Source organism: Oryctolagus cuniculus, chromosome 3, assembly GCF_964237555.1.
Source record: "Oryctolagus cuniculus chromosome 3, mOryCun1.1, whole genome shotgun sequence".
NCBI lineage: Eukaryota > Metazoa > Chordata > Mammalia > Lagomorpha > Leporidae > Oryctolagus > Oryctolagus cuniculus.
Window position 1 is genome coordinate 101,900,415 of NC_091434.1, and position 15,901 is coordinate 101,916,315.

The window sequence follows — 15,901 nt, forward strand, 5'->3', positions numbered from 1 at the left end:
CTGTAGTCACCTGCTGGAGATGAGTATGGACCCTGGAGTGACCACTGATGACAAAATTGCCCATCCTTTGTCCATCCTTTCCATAAGCTCAGTAGAATCCCCCTAAGAGGAGATGTCTACTTCCCTGATCTTTTCCTTTTTCAGATACAGACAAGAAGCCGTCACCTCGTCTTGCTCCGCAGACAGACCAGGAGCTGGGCCTTTACTTGGCAAAGAGCGAGAGAAGAGGCCTGGGAGCTGGCGTAGTGGAGTACCAGGTTAAGCTACCATTAGCCTCTGGCAGTCAGCATCCCATCTGGGCACTAGTTTGAGTCCTGGCTGCTCCACTTTCAATCCAGCATTCCTGCTAATGTACTTGGGAAAGCACCGGAAGATGGCACAAATTCTTGGGCCACTTCACCCACATGGAAGACCCAGAGGAACTCCTTCCTTTGGCTTTGGCTTGGCCTAGCCATGGGTATTGAAGCCATTTGAGGAGTGAACCAACGGATGAAGAATCTATCACTTTATCTCCCTCTCCCCTTATCTCTCTGTTGCTCTGTTTTTAATAAATAAATTTTTAAAGATTTATTTATTTGAAAGTCAGAGTTATACAGAGCAAGAAGGAGAGGAAAAGAGAAAGAGAGTTATTCCATTTGTTGGTTTACTCCCCAATTGGCTGAAATGGCTGAAGCTGTGCTGATCTGAAGCCAGGAGCCAAGAGCTTCTTCCTGGTCTCCAACAAGGGTGCAGGGGCCCAAGGGACATCTACTGCTTTCCCAGGCCATAGCAAGAGCTGGATGGGGAATGGAGCAGCTAGGACTTGAACTGGTGCCTATATGGGATGCTGGCACTGCAGGCGGAAGCCTTATGCACTATGCCACAGTACCAGTCCCCATATAAATAAATCTTTACTTTTTTTTTAAATTAAGAATCAAAGCGCTTTGCCATTGCCTAGAGCAACCATGAATAACAGAGGAGAGGAAGGCAGGAACGATCCTGTCCCTAGTTGGGGGTCTGAGGCGTGAAGAAAGACTACTCAGTGGACTAGGATAAGGGCACCCACAGAAGGGATGGTTGTTGAAAAGTGATGATTTCGAAAGCCTGTGGACTCTCTGTTGACTGGATGGGAGTCAGATGTGTCTCCCTGTGTAGGCTTGTGTTGTTGGACATTGATTGGAAAAGGAGAAGGACAGACCCTACTCTTTCCTTCACGTTCACTATGGTGGACCTGAAGAATGGATAGGCTGAATGTCATATCAGTTTATGTTGTTTCCTTTCCTTATTGGTCAATGAGCCAGAGTATCCATCATCAGCAATAAACTAGTCCATCCTTAAAAAGAGAAAAAAGGATGAGTTACAGAAATCTGACATCTATCTCATAAACAGAATTCCTTTCTTTATGTCTCTCTCATTCTCTCTCTCATTCTCTCTCTCTCTCTCTCTCTCACACACACACACACACACACACTCCATTTGTGAGTATACTCTCTCCTTTAGGTAAAAAACTAAAAATTGTTCTCCCCATTGCTTAATAGCATCTTCTTATCTCATAATATTTAATATCAATAGATTTGACTTGCACTCTTTTAAAATGCTAATACTTCTAAGACTGTTAATGAGGGTGAAATACTTAAATCAGAATACATTCACACTTAGTTGTAGTTGATATCAGCCACTTTGAAGGGATGAGAATTCTACTGAAAGGGAGTGAAAGGCAGGTGATGCCAAAGCAAGGAAAACATTTTGAGATTTGGGAAAACTTGGGAGGCTTCTCTAATGAGGTATGTTGTGTATCATGCAGTACTGGGAGCCTGGGAGAAGAACACACGAAGTGAGCGACAGACAGGAGAAATGAGAATTGAACAATGCCGAAGGAACATTGTCACCTCATTTCAACTGTTGACGTAGAAAAACACAATAGAACTCCTTTTCTCCTCTTTTAGCTTCCTCTCATAATATGTAATCCCTTGCTCTCCATACCTGTCATACAACCTAGCACCTAATTTAGTTTCCTAATGAATCCTTCTGCATCATCATAAAACCGTATTATGAGTTAATGAGTTTTGTTGGTGTTCCTGAAAGACTTAATTATCATTTTTAGCATTATTTCCTTGGCAAATTATGCAAATTTTAAAGAACTAAATTGTAAATAAATTCTCATACAGATAGTAAGTTTACTCTGCATTACCAATTTCTACTTTTAAAAATAAAGGACAAGAGTCAATCTTGATGTAGTGGGAAAGATTAGTAAGAAAGGAATCTAAGAAGTGTTTTTTTTTCCTTTGTTGTTGGTTGTTTTTGGTTCTTGCCTTAGTCATAGAAACCATGAGTCATTTAGAACCGTTCAGTCATGGTTGTTAGGGAGGCAGAATCCATAGTCCTAGTCCGAGGTAAAGGCTCCTCAGCCTTTGCACTTTCCACATGTGGGGTAGATAATTGCTAGTTTCAGGAACTTATCTTTAACTTGTAGGATGCATATTAGATCCCTGGCTGTACACCTTAAATTTGCCAACAGTAGCCCCAGTTGTAATAACATAAAATGTCTCCATCTTTCCCAAATGCCCCCAGGGAGAAGGCAAAATCACTTTGACTAGTACTGGTTGAGAATCAATGTCCTAGACAAAAAAAAAATTATATAATTATATATAAACTTAAAAAGTTCTCTGATACAAATGCTTATTCTTTGAAAGCAAAAATAAGTGAAATAAATTATAAGTAAATTAAGATGTATATCACTTCTTTAGACTTACAAAGAGCTCATTGTTATTTTAAAATATACTCCATCTGGAAATACAGGATCGTACTTCATGTTTATTCTCACCCTTTTAAAGAAAACTGCACATAAATAAATAGAAATAGTGTTTGTGGCTTTCAAAAATTCTTTTTGTGCACACTGATATTTGTGGAAATAAGATTTTTAGTCATTTTATATTCTACTTCATGAAAATAAAGTACAGGCCAGTGCCGCGGCTCAATAGGCTAATCCTCCACCTGCGGCACCAGCACACCGGTTCTAGTCCCAGTCGGGGCACGGATCCTGTCCTGGTTGCCCCTCTTCCAGACCAGCTCTCTGCTGTGGCCAGGGAGTGCAGTGGAGGATGGCCTAAGTGCTTGGGCCCTGCACCCCATGGGAGACCAGGAGAAGTACCTGGCTCCTGCATTTGGATCAGCGCAGTGCGCCAGCCGCAGCGGCCATTGGAGGGTGAACCAACGGTAAAGGAACACCTTTCTCACTGTCTCTCTCTCTCACTGTCCACTCTGCCTGTCAAAAAAAAAAAAAAAAAGAAAGAAAAGAAAATACAGTGGAAAATTAATCCATTAAAGATGACATAATTTGATGCAAGCAGCTGCTACATACTTAGTACTGCAGGAAACTGATGAAACTAAAACAGTGATAACATCTTTTACTTGTCATATTCTGCTACATGTGTATATTTTAAATAATTCACTCAAGTTTCTCAATGTCAAAAGTTATCACCTAGACATGTTTGTTTTAGAGAAAATAGATTTTGAGATTAGTTTCATTGTAAAGTGCTTTTGAAAATACTGTTTCTGGGCCGGCGTTGCGGTTCAATAGGCTAATCCTCTGCCTGTGGCGCCGGCACCCCAGGTTCTAGCCCCCACTGGGGCACCGGGTACTAGTCCCACTTGCCCCTCTTCTAGTCCAGCTCTCTGCTGTGGCCCGGGAGTGCAATGGAGGATGGCCAACTTCCTACTGATGCTTCTGGAAAGAAAGCAGAAGATGGTCCTCATCTCTTGCTACTCACATGGGAGGTCCAGATGGAATTCCAGGCTCTTTGTTTTGGCCTGGTCAACCCCAATTATTGAGACTATTTAGGGAGTGAACCAGCTATCTGTCTCTCTGACTCTCCTTTTCTATTCATAACTCTAACTTTAAAATAAATAAAATGAGTCTTTAAAAATATTAAATCCTTTTCTAAAGAAAAATTACTAATATAGGTGAATTATTTTATTATACCAATAATTATTTTTATACCAAGAAAACTCATTAAGAGGATGAAAATTAGTTACTATCAAAATGACTATAGGGGAGGGAGAAATATCTTCCTTTCATCTAACAAACTAGATGCTGGCATCCTTCTTCTTTGAGTATGTTTTTATTAGACAAATAAATATCATACATTTACGCATTGACATATGCAAGTATTTTATTTGAATTTATGGGAAAAATAATTGTTTGACTTTAAGGTGCTCATTTTTTTGTTGGTGAGAAATGAACCATAATTAAGCATGTTTGGATGAAATATGAAATTATCTTTAATGATATTGTTTTCTTTACAAAGTATGCATCAGTCTTGCGTGATTGCACAATTAACATTTGGTTCTTCTGTACACTATTGTGGTTATGCATTATTTAATCTCTTCACCTGCAGCAATAGTGTGCTTTAGAAGATGATTGATTGACTCTCCAAATTTTGACTGTTACCATTTTAAAACATACATCAACATGCATCTAAAACTGTGCATATGAATCCAAATGTCTTTAGTCTAACTCAGTAATAGATGCCATAGGGATTTTAGGGAAAAAAATGTATATGTATCTAAGTCATAGATCCTTCCAGCATAACACTTATCTTGCTTAGAAGATGGCACACAACAGCCCTTAGTCTGAATTAAGCCTTCTATCTGTTTTGTAAATAAACTTGTATGAAGAGTTGGGTGTTGGACACAGTGGCTTATGTTGCCACATAGGATGCATACATCCTATATCACAGTGCCTGGGTTCAAGTACTGACACCATTTCTCATCCAGTTTCCTGCTAATATGTACCTTGGGAGTTAGAAGATGATGAATTAAGTACTTGGGTGCCTGCTACCAGTGTGGGAGACCTTCTCTTCCTATCTTTTGCCTAGACTAACCCTTGTGGGCATTGAGGAAGTGAATCAACAGATGATCCTTCTCTCTCTTTCCCTCTCTCTCTGTCTTTCAAATAAAATGGAAAATAATTCTTAGGAAATTAGTTGTTTCTGAGCCTTTGGTTTATTTTTGTTTATTCTCTTTTTAAAAAATTTATTTTAAGCCGGAGCCGTGGCTCACTAGGCTAATCCTCCGCCTAGCGGCGCCGGCACACCGGGTTCTAGTCCCGGTCAGAGCGCCGGATTCTGTCCCGGTTGCCCCTCTTCCAGGCCAGCCCTCTGCTGTGGCCAGGGAGTGCAGTGGAGGATGGCCCAGGTGCTTGGGCCCTGCACCCCATGGGAGACCAGGAAAAGCACCTGGCTCCTGGCTCCTGCCATCGGATCAGTGCGGTGCGCCGGCCGCAGCACACCGGCCGCGGCGGCCATTGGAGGGTGAACCAACGGCAAAAGGAAGACCTTTCTCTCTGTCTCTCTCTCTCACTGTCCACTCTGCCTGTCAAAAAATAAAATAATAATAATAATAAAATAAAATCTTCTCTATAAAAAAAATTAAAAAAAATTTATTTTATTTACTTGAAAGCCAGAGTTAGAGAGAAAGAGGTCTTCCATTGCCTGGTTCACTCCCGAAATGGCAAAATGACCAGGACTGGGCCAGGCCAAAGACACAAGCCAGGAGACAAGAGCTTCTTCACAGTCTCTCATATAGGTACAGATGCCCAAGCACTTAGACTTATCTCCCACTGCTTTCCCAGTGCGTCAGCAGGGAGATAGATCAGAAGTGGTATAGCTAGGGCTTGAACTTGTACCCATATAGCATTCTGACATCACAGGCGGTGGCTTTACCTACTACACCACATAACTGTCCCCTACTTTATTTTTTATCAAATGCTAAGACATTGTATTTATATTTTCATGGAGAGTACTGAAGATTGACAAAGTCACATTGAGTATTTATGAAATTCAGTTAATTTTTCAGATCTTCTAGAGTCAAACTATATGAGGAGTCTTTAGAAGTTAATGTAAAATGTGTATTAAACAGGATCTGTTAAAATGTTAATATAAAGTTTATTCAGAGTGGAATATGAGTGACCTAGGCCTGGGAGACACAAGTCCAGACACTTTCAATGGATCTTAGCCAGTGTACTAAGCTGTCAAATTCTAATCAGAATTTATGTATTATGTGGTGAGCGTATATTGGTTTGGCTGAGACAGGCAAGTGAGGGGTGAATTTCTCACTTGTTGGAGATTATTATCTCTAGAAAGTGATTGGTTTTAAGCACCTTCAAGACAATTAGTCAAGTGTTGTCTCTGAAGAGACTACTGATTAATTTTAAGGAAGGAATTTCTGGGAGTACATAAGGAATGCATAGATAAAGAGCAAAACATTCCTCAAGGTTGATCCAGATGGCTAAGACAAAAAAGATCCTATTGAGCACATCACACAAATCAAATTGGCCTGATATATAGAATTAATAGTTCTGTCCACCACTCCTCAGACAAGTGTCAGTAGATGTTTCCCTTGAATGCTTTGTAGGCTTTGTAGGAGCAGTTTGTTCCACACCAAAGCAAATTTATCTGTTAATTCCATTTTCTGTGAACTTACTGATGTACTCTTATATCTCCTTGATTTTCATTTTTGTGTTTTAGAACTATACAGAACTGAGATTAACTTTAATAAAATAGAGAAAATATGTTTTTCTCTATCTGTCAGGTTCATGCCTGAAGCCACTTTCCAACAGGCAGATTAACATGAGAAATATAGAGACAATATAAATTTTACATAATTCAGGAGCCTTCCTGAAGAAATGAAGACACCCAAAGAAATGGTTAAAGTTTGTGTATTTTTATGCCAGGTTTGATGACAGAGAAATGTGATAGGACCAAGGGAGTTAATAAGCTGGGGTTAACCTTAGAAGGGTGTTTGTTCAGATTCTTCTCTGTAATCTTTCTCTTCAGAGATATGAATGTTCCCTCCTCTGATTATTGCAGGAGGGGGGTAACTTTCATGTGAGAGTCTTATAATGTGCTTCAAGGAATGAACACAAAATCCCTCTTAGTTTTTATGACCTTCTTCAGGAAAGAAGTCTGGGGAGAATGTGAGATAACTCCCCCAAGCCTGCTGTTTTTCAATATGCCAAGGTGCATGCTTTGGGGTAGAATGTTTGGAAACCAGCACTACTGTAAGCAACAAGTGTACACGTTAGGAAGACACCATTCATTATTTGGAAGCTAAAATATTGAGGCTAATTTCAGAAAGTAAAAGTCTTTTCCGCCCTCAGTTTGGGTGCCTAATTCTACAAAATAGGCTCTATGGAAAGTAATATTAAAGATAATAACTGTTGATCAACTGAAATTAAAACTTCATCCAAAAGTCATGAAGACAAGATAAGAAACACAAAAGAAGAGAGCATGACACTGACCTGCTAAATTTAATATTATGTTTGAAATGTGAATATTTATAATGGAATTTTGCAAATATAGGTGATGCAAACAGACATATTAATACAAAAATAATAACAACAAAGCAGATTAGGTGATTAAATAATGAAAACAGTCATTTCTTCACACAGGCCTCTGATTAGAAAAAGAACAAATGACTTGAAGAAATGATGTATATGCAATAGCAGTTTCCTAGGGAGACCTTTAAGAGTGCTGTGCTGCAGAGAGAATGGAGTCTATGTGTAGAAAGGGAAAATAACTATGTCCACTGGAATGTTCGATGTCTGCATTAAGACTGCCTGAGTTTATTATATACTCAGTTCATTGATTATGGCTGTCTGTTTCATAGACTGAATCCTTAGGAAAATCTTTGGTCCTAAGGTACCAGGATGTATGCTATTCTTAGAGGAAATAGTTCTTGGTTACTATCTTTCAAGGGGGGAAATATTTTTCACTCGTGTAAAACTTTAAGATTATCTATTATTGTCATATTAAACGACTGTAGTAATGGGTGCTAGGTAAGGAACTTGACTTTGATTCAGTAAGTGAATAACCCCTGTGAACCTCAGAGGTTCCCTTATATGTTCTTCCTTCTTCACTGTTAATATTTCACTGTGTAATTGCAGCTCCCAATCCTTGTGCAGCTAATGACGGCAAAGGCCCTTGCTCTCACATGTGTCTGATCAATTACAATAGGAGTGCTGCTTGTGCCTGTCCCCACTTGATGAAGCTTTCTTCGGATAAGAAGAACTGCTATGGTAAATTTCTGAAAATTTTTATCTAAAATCCAAATCGAATTTTCTCAAATTACATAATTTGAGAATTTCTATATGTATATATAGTCTACTCAAAACAGAAGAGGATTTTTTTTAACATATTTGAAAATATTTTGGGTGTTGCTATTTCTAGCCATTCTTGATGACTCATCAACTTTTGGGGAGAGACAAAATTCTTTAAATATGTGATATGTTGCACTTTGCTATTTATTACCTTATTCATTTTTTCCTGCTACTTTCTTATTTGGTGTGTTAGCAGAATTTATCTCTGCAAAACAGGGAGATGTAAGTGAAAGTGCATTATCAGAAAATGATGATGTAGGTAACCTGCATACAAAGACGTACTTAACAGCTTTAATCTCTTCCTGCTCTTCTCAAGTCACTTCAGCATCACTTTGTAGGGATTATCAGCTTGCAAGGGGAAAAAGTGATGTGCAATGTGTAACTTGGTAAGATTTATTAAACAAAAACAACACATTTAAACTAAAAAAGATAAAATTTAAGAATCAGAATCAGGCAATGTCTTCTTATTAATAAATTTTTATTCACTTGCAAAACAGTTACTTAATTTTATGGGCAGAAAAGGGAAGGTACTCACCAAAGCTTAAATCAGGAATTTAGTATTTTTGGCTTTAATTTTACACAATAATAATATATCTCAAATACAAGCAATAATCTCTAGGAGAACTACAAAAGAATAGGATATCTACAAAATATGTTTTACTTGATCTATTATTAGTTTTACTTGATCTATTGCTATTTCACAAACCAAGTGTAAGAAAGGCATCTACAGAAATCACGATGGCTCAGTACTTCACAATATTATTGTACCCTTATTTTGTACTAAAAACATGAATAGGATTTGTAACAGCAATGTTTAATTTCATTTTATTCAGTGACAGTATAGGAAAAATATTGTTCTTTCAAATAATTTAATACGGTTATAATCATGTATAAAAATAAATATCATTGTTTGATGGTTCTTAAAAAAATGCTAATAACAAATTAATTACTGGGAATTTTTGACATCTCAGACTAAAGAAAAATTATGGTTTTGGGATTCTAACTTATCTTAAGTAGCTTAGTTTAAAATACACAAATTGCTTTTGCATTAATATTTTAATTGACTATTAACTATGCTTCTGGAGTTTAAAATGTACAAAATAACCAAAATAATACTTTAGAATTTATAAGCTGTTTCAAACTTGTCAACTTTATAACAGAAAAACAATTTCTATTTATTTTCTAGAAATGAAAAAATTTCTTCTTTATGCAAGACGTTCTGAAATCAGAGGAGTGGATATTGACAATCCATATTTTAACTTTATCACGGCCTTCACAGTCCCTGATATTGATGATGTTACTGTGATAGACTTCGATGCATATGAGGAACGCTTGTACTGGACAGATATTAAAACACAAACCATTAAACGGGCTTTTATTAATGGAACTGGATTAGAAACTGTTATTTCAAGAGGTAAAGTATTTGTGCCTGTTACACCCTTTAAAATGTTTGTTATTTGATTTGTAGTAATCACAGATCTCTTTTGTATTCTTTCTCTTTTTTTAATTTTTTTTAACTTTTATTTAATAAATATAAATTTCCAAAGTACAGCTTTTGGATTACAGTGGCTTTTTCCCCACCATAACTTCCCTTCTACCTGCAACCCTCCCATCTCCCACTCCCTCTCCCATTCCATTCATATCAAGATTCATTTTCCATTATCTTTATATACAGAAGATCAGTTTAGCATACATTAAGTAAAGATTTCAACAGTTTGCTCCCACACAGAAACACAAAGTGTAAAGTACTGTTTGAGTACTAGTTATACCATTAATTCACATAGTACAACACATTAAGGACAGAGATCCTACATGGGGAACAAGTACACAGTGACTCCTGTTGTTGATTTAACAGTTGACACTCTTGTTTATGGCCTCAGTAATCACCCTAGGCTCTTGTTATGAGTTGCCAAGGCTGTGGAAGCCTCTTGAGTTCACCAGATCCGATCTTATTTAGACAAGGTCATAGTCAAAGTGGAAGTTTTCTCCTCTCTTCAGAGAATGGTACCTCCCTCTTTGATGGACCGTTCTTTCTGCTGGGATCGCACTCACAGAGATCATTCATTTAGTTTTTTTATTTTTTATTTATTTATTTTTTGCCATAGTGTCTTGGCTTTCCATGCCTGAAATACTCTCATGGGCTTTTTAGCCAGAGCCGAATGCCTTAAGGGAAAGACCCCAGAGGCACAGGCAATCAAAGCCAACATTAACAATTGGGATTATGTCTCTTTTATTCAACTTTATGCTATTAGTTGAATATTTGAATTAATTATTAGAAACTTAATGATATAAGTCCATCCTTAAAATGTAGAATGTTATGTTTAAATGCACAGTAGACTGATAACTAGAAATTTACTTTCATGAGAAGAAAAAATTCAGAACACTCTCTTTGATTGTATGGATTACTAAATAACCAGATTTGAGGATGCTTTTTGCTCTTAAGGAAATAGGTACAATTGTATAAACAAGATACACAAACTGTGGAGAAGGACTGACCTTCTCCTATGATCTAAGCTTATTATCAGTTTCCGTGTGCCTATATTTCTACAGAACCAGGTTATACATCTTCTGATCCAGCCAGTTGAATCATAAGTTCTCAGTAAATATTGAATCAAACATTTTTTAAAGAGTAACTTTTTTCAATTTAGAAAACATAATCAAAGTGAAACACACAGGTAAATATAGTGGTTGAATTCTAACTATTTAGTATCCAAATATTTGCTTAAATTTTGGCATTGTATAATTTCTGGGTCAATAATTAAATGAATTTTGAATGCTTACTGTTTGTCAAGAATGGAAAAAGGAGACAGTTCCACATAAACTTTATGCTCCCCAGACTTGCTAAAAGGATTTGGCGGGGGTTGGAGCAGAAGATAACTAGTAGTAATTCACAAAAGTATACCAACACTTACATTTGGAAGTATATTGAAAATTTCAGAGCAAACCATATTTGAGCAATGATCAGTCTCTTAATGAAAACAGTAAGTGTGTGTGTTTTAAATTCACAATCTCTTTCAAAAGATTTTTCCATATAGAATTCTAGAAATCTAGCTTCAGTACCAGTAGTAGATATGAAAGTATTTGATGACTAAACTACTCTTGAATTTAGGCTAACTCTTTACTGATCACAGGTTAGTACTGTTAAAACAACTTATTGAATGATTTGGTCATAAGCTTCTTCAAATATGTGTTTCAAATTTGCCAAGAAATGATCCTCTCTAAAATGGCTGATGTAAAGTTTGTTTTTTTGTTTTTTTTTTTTTTGTACAGAATTTTTTACAGGGTTGAAAGAAAATGGTTGGACAGCCATTGTTAGAGTATATTAAAATAACAATGCCTGAATAAAGGTCATACACCTCTTTGAAGGAGTAGTTGAAGGATGGGCAATTTGGGTGTCTTCTCAAGAAGAAATTCAGAAAAGTCTAAGAGAAAAGTGATTAAGCACTTTATCATGAATGTAAATGCTTCCTAGAAGGTTTTTTGATTCTTATAGAACAGAAGATACTGCATCTTTTAAAAAATTCAGGGACAATTTTTTATGTTCAGTATGGACAGGTGTTCCATAATAATTTGGTGTGTTTATTATTGGGAAAATCACAAAGATTTATAGACTCTATGTATAATTATTAACCAAAATCTAATTAATGATATTTATTACTATTAGTTAATATTTATGTCCATCAGGGTCAATAGTTTTTTAATTTAGTCATTGTGACAAATATTAGAATCATTTCTGTAAGGGAAAGGAATTGAAGGATTGCTGCTATGGACAAAATAATTGTAAGCACAAAATTGGACAAATGTACCTACAGAAACTGAAGGACTAAACACTGAGAAATCAGATCATGTTGTCTGTTATAAGGCAACTTATTGATCTTTATGTTAGTATTCAAAATAGTGAGAATCAAGAAAGTGTTCTGTGGAGTGTGGGTCACATGGTTAGGTTTGACTTTGACAAGGTCACTGTGTCTCTTACAGTTAGTGAAGTATTCTGTTTAAGAAGTTGGTTGAAACTTGGACTCTGGGAGACAGATTAATACCATGGCTGTAGTAAGAATTGACAGATACTTCAACTAGGGAGGGGGGAATGGAGGAGTGTGGAGAGATAGTAGAATATCAAAGAGAAAAAAATATGGGGCAGGTGGGCATTTGACACAGCAGTTAAAGCATCACTTGGGGTACCTGTATTGATATCTGAATGCCTAGATTACAGTCCCCACTCTGCTTCTGATTCCACTTCCTGATAATGTATTCCCTGAGAGGCAGCACCTGATGGCTCAAGTTCTTGGGTTCCTGCCATCTACATGGGAGACTGGGACTGAATTCTGGACTCCTAGCTTGAGTCTGGCCAAAACCCAGATATTGTGGATATTTGTGGAGTGAACCAAAGATAGAAGGTCTCTCTCTGTTTGTCTCTCTCCATCTGCCTTTCAAATGAAAATGAAAATCAGGGAAGTTGGAAAATATAAAGGGACTTAGTTAATCGGACATAAGGTGCAGGAAAAGACATCGTTAAGGATGACTCCTCCGTTTCTGGTTTACCACACAGGTTGAGTGATATTACCTCTCTCTTTCTCGTAGAGTGAAACACTGTTAACGATCAACATACTTCTCCATGGATAGGAAAATCTTAAGATGAACATTTGACAAGTCTCATCAGTCATTACATTTTAGATTCCCTGTGAATGATAGAGAATTTTCTCAGGCTTCTGGCACCACTGGTCTCTGTATTTTCTCATTTAGCTCTTCTCCCTTTAGTGGACTTTATCTTGAGACTTTTTCTTTGTCTTCCTTAATCTTAGCATGATATGAAGCCAACTTCAAAAATTTGCCTCAAACCATCTCATTACTTTCATCCCAAGTAGATCATTTTCCGAGAAAAGTATTGAAGCTTTTGCCTACTCTTTAATAAAGCAGTCTAGAGATAATTTTCCTGACTTACATTTTCTATAATCTGAAACATTAACAAATATTCTAAATTTATGAATTATTTGCTGTAAATGGCTTGGAGCAGGGGCCGGTGCTGTGTCACTGGGGGTTAAGGCATGGCCTGCAGGGCCGACATCCCATATGGGTGTTAATTCACATCCTGGATGCTCCATTTCCCATCCAATTCCTTGCTAATGCAGCTGGGGTCGGGGGAGAAGGGAATAGAAGAGGATGGCCCAAGTCCTTGGACTCTTGAAACCATGTGGAATAAGCTCTTGGCTTCAACCTGGCACAGTCCCAATTGTTGCAGCCATTTGGGAAATAAACTGGCTGATGAGAGATCTTTCTCTCTTTTTCTCCTCCCCTCTCTCTGTAACTCTGCCTTTCAAATAAATAAATCTTTAAAAAATAATCGCTTGGAGCAGCTACAATTCATTATAGGAAGACACACTAATGCATGACTATTGGCATAATCATTATATATAATTAACAATAACTATGTTAAGATAAATGCATATATATATATGCACATGACTGCATACATACATATTCTTTAAAGATTTATTTATTTGAAAGGCAGAATGACAGAAAGCAAGAGAAAGAAAGTGAGAGAAAGAGAGCTTCCATCCTCTGGTTCAGTCCCAAGATAGCTGTAACCGCCAGCAGTGGGCTGAGCCAAAACCTGAAGATTAGAATTCCATCTGCATCTCTCATGGGGGTGACAGGGGCCCAGGTACTTACGCCATCTTCAGTTAATTTCCCAGGCACATTAGCAGGAAACTAGATCATAAATGGAACAGCCAGGATTGAACCTGGTGCTTTGATATGTGATGCCAACATTACAAGTGTTGGCTTATACTTCTGCCACCACAATGCCATCTCTATATATAACATTTTGTCTTTACAAAAACCAAAGGTAATTTTATTCTAAGAAGAAAAACAACCATACCAACTGGTGATAGAAGCTCTTCCTAGATTTAATGGACTGCAGCTCTACCCTCTGGCAGCAATTTGTTATTTTCCTTTTTTTAAGATGTATTTATTTATTTGAAAGGCAGAGTTATACAGAATAGTTATGGGGGAAGTGGTGGTAGAGAAAAGTTACCTCTCTGTCTCCCATGGGAGAAATTCCACATGGACAAGGCAGAGAGAATAACAAGCTTTATTTATTTACTTAAGTCCTGCCTAAGTGGCCTGGAGGGTGGCTCCAAGAGAGGTGAACCCTAAGGGATAGTGGTATTGGGGAGCATAATTTTGGGGAAAAAAACTGACAATCAGCTATCAGCTTTAAGGCGGGGACAAAACCCATTAAAAGACCTGATTTGTAATCTTATTTGCCTTGCCTGGCTTGCTCAAGATAAAGCCAAAGAGCCATCAGAAGAGCAGGATAAGTAACTTTTTTTCACAGTAAACTGGGAGTTCAGAAGGGTGGAATCACAACTCAGTCACTATTTGCATAAGATTGAAAGTACCCAAGGAATGGGATTGGCAATTCTGTCATGCTAAAGGCAGCTTTTGGGGAGAAACATACAGTGGGATCTACAACTTTAACTTGCTAAGATAACTTTTGGGGGTAGCAAACATTTTGCACCCTTTTGGAGGAACTCCCTTTCCCTCATTCTCTACTGGGACCAACCTGACTGTCTGCTGGCTGTCTGACTCCTGGAGAGAGGAAAAAGAGAGAGAGAGAGAGAGAGAGAGAGAGAGAGAGAGAGAGAGAGAGAGATCTTCTATCAACTGTTTCAGTCCCCAGATGGATGCATTGATGGGAACTGGGCCAATCTGAAGCCAGAAGCCAGGACCTTCTTTGGGGGTCTCTCATGGTGCAGGGGCCTAGGTACTTGGGCCATCTTCTGCTGCTTTTCCAGGCACATTAGCAGGGAGCTGGGTGAGATGTGGAGCAGGTGGGTCTTGAACCAGCAATGCTGTCGCCTGCAGTGCCACAGTCCTGGCATAACCATTATCAATTTAATCATTGCAAGCCTATCATGATGAATTATTTCCATGTTGTACATGAGAAAACTTAAGTTCACAGAAGCTCAAACTGTGTTATAAAGGCAAAGTGAAGATGTGGTAGAGAAAAATTCAATTCAGGATTACATCTTGAGAGTACTTTCATCTTCGTTATCCAATGGGAAGATGATCTGGGACCTTATCCCAAGCTGCTAAGGACTAAGTACATCAATCCTGGGTATTGTCCTTCAACGATGGTCCCATAGGCTCAGTTGCCCAGACTGAGTACTTGCATACTGCCCAGAATTATATGATAGTAGGTAATAGATTGGTTACAATCTCTGAAGTACTGTTGGTAATAAATCTAGTAAGAAAAAAAGAGACAGTAATATATATTCTAAAACTCCTAATATAAGCAAAAAGTAATCTAGTTGACCTTGAACATTTATCTTTTTTTATTAATCATTGATTCTTTACACAGTTGCTGGAAGTACATTTTACTTTCTGTTGTTATAGGTGGAAGCTTTTTTCAGGATTGCCATTCTATGGAACACCAGAGTTCTGTTTCCATTCATGTATGGAATAAGATTATTTTTTATTTTTAGAAAAATATTTATTTTGGTTATTCGAAATGCAGGGAATGGGGTGTGAGAGAGGGAAGGAAGGAGAAAGGGACACAGAGAAAGAGAGAAACACATTCCTATTTGTTGTTGATTCATTCCCCAAATGACCATAACAGCTGGGAATGGGCCCAGCCTTATATACTAGCCAAAACTTAATCCCAGCCTCCCTCTTGGCTAGCAGGGGCCCACATACTTGAGCCTTGACGTACTGCTGCATCCCACAATGCACATTAGCAAGAAGCTGACATTGGAGTGGAGC

General features: G+C 37.8%; 1 protein-coding gene across 9 annotated transcripts in view; it reads left to right on the top strand.

Moving 5' to 3' along the window:
- Positions 1-15,901, top strand: part of LRP1B (LDL receptor related protein 1B) — a 2,140,503-nt gene that overhangs the window by 1,396,448 nt on the left and 728,154 nt on the right. For all 9 annotated transcript variants that reach the window (XR_007920674.2, XM_051849575.2, XM_051849574.2 and 6 more), the window contains 2 exons: positions 7,925-8,056; positions 9,324-9,551. Coding sequence is in view for 8 of the 9 variants with exons in the window: in XM_051849575.2 (XP_051705535.2) it covers positions 7,925-8,056; positions 9,324-9,551 (360 nt within the window). In the remaining variant the exon portion in view is untranslated. The remainder of the gene's footprint in view (positions 1-7,924; positions 8,057-9,323; positions 9,552-15,901) is intronic.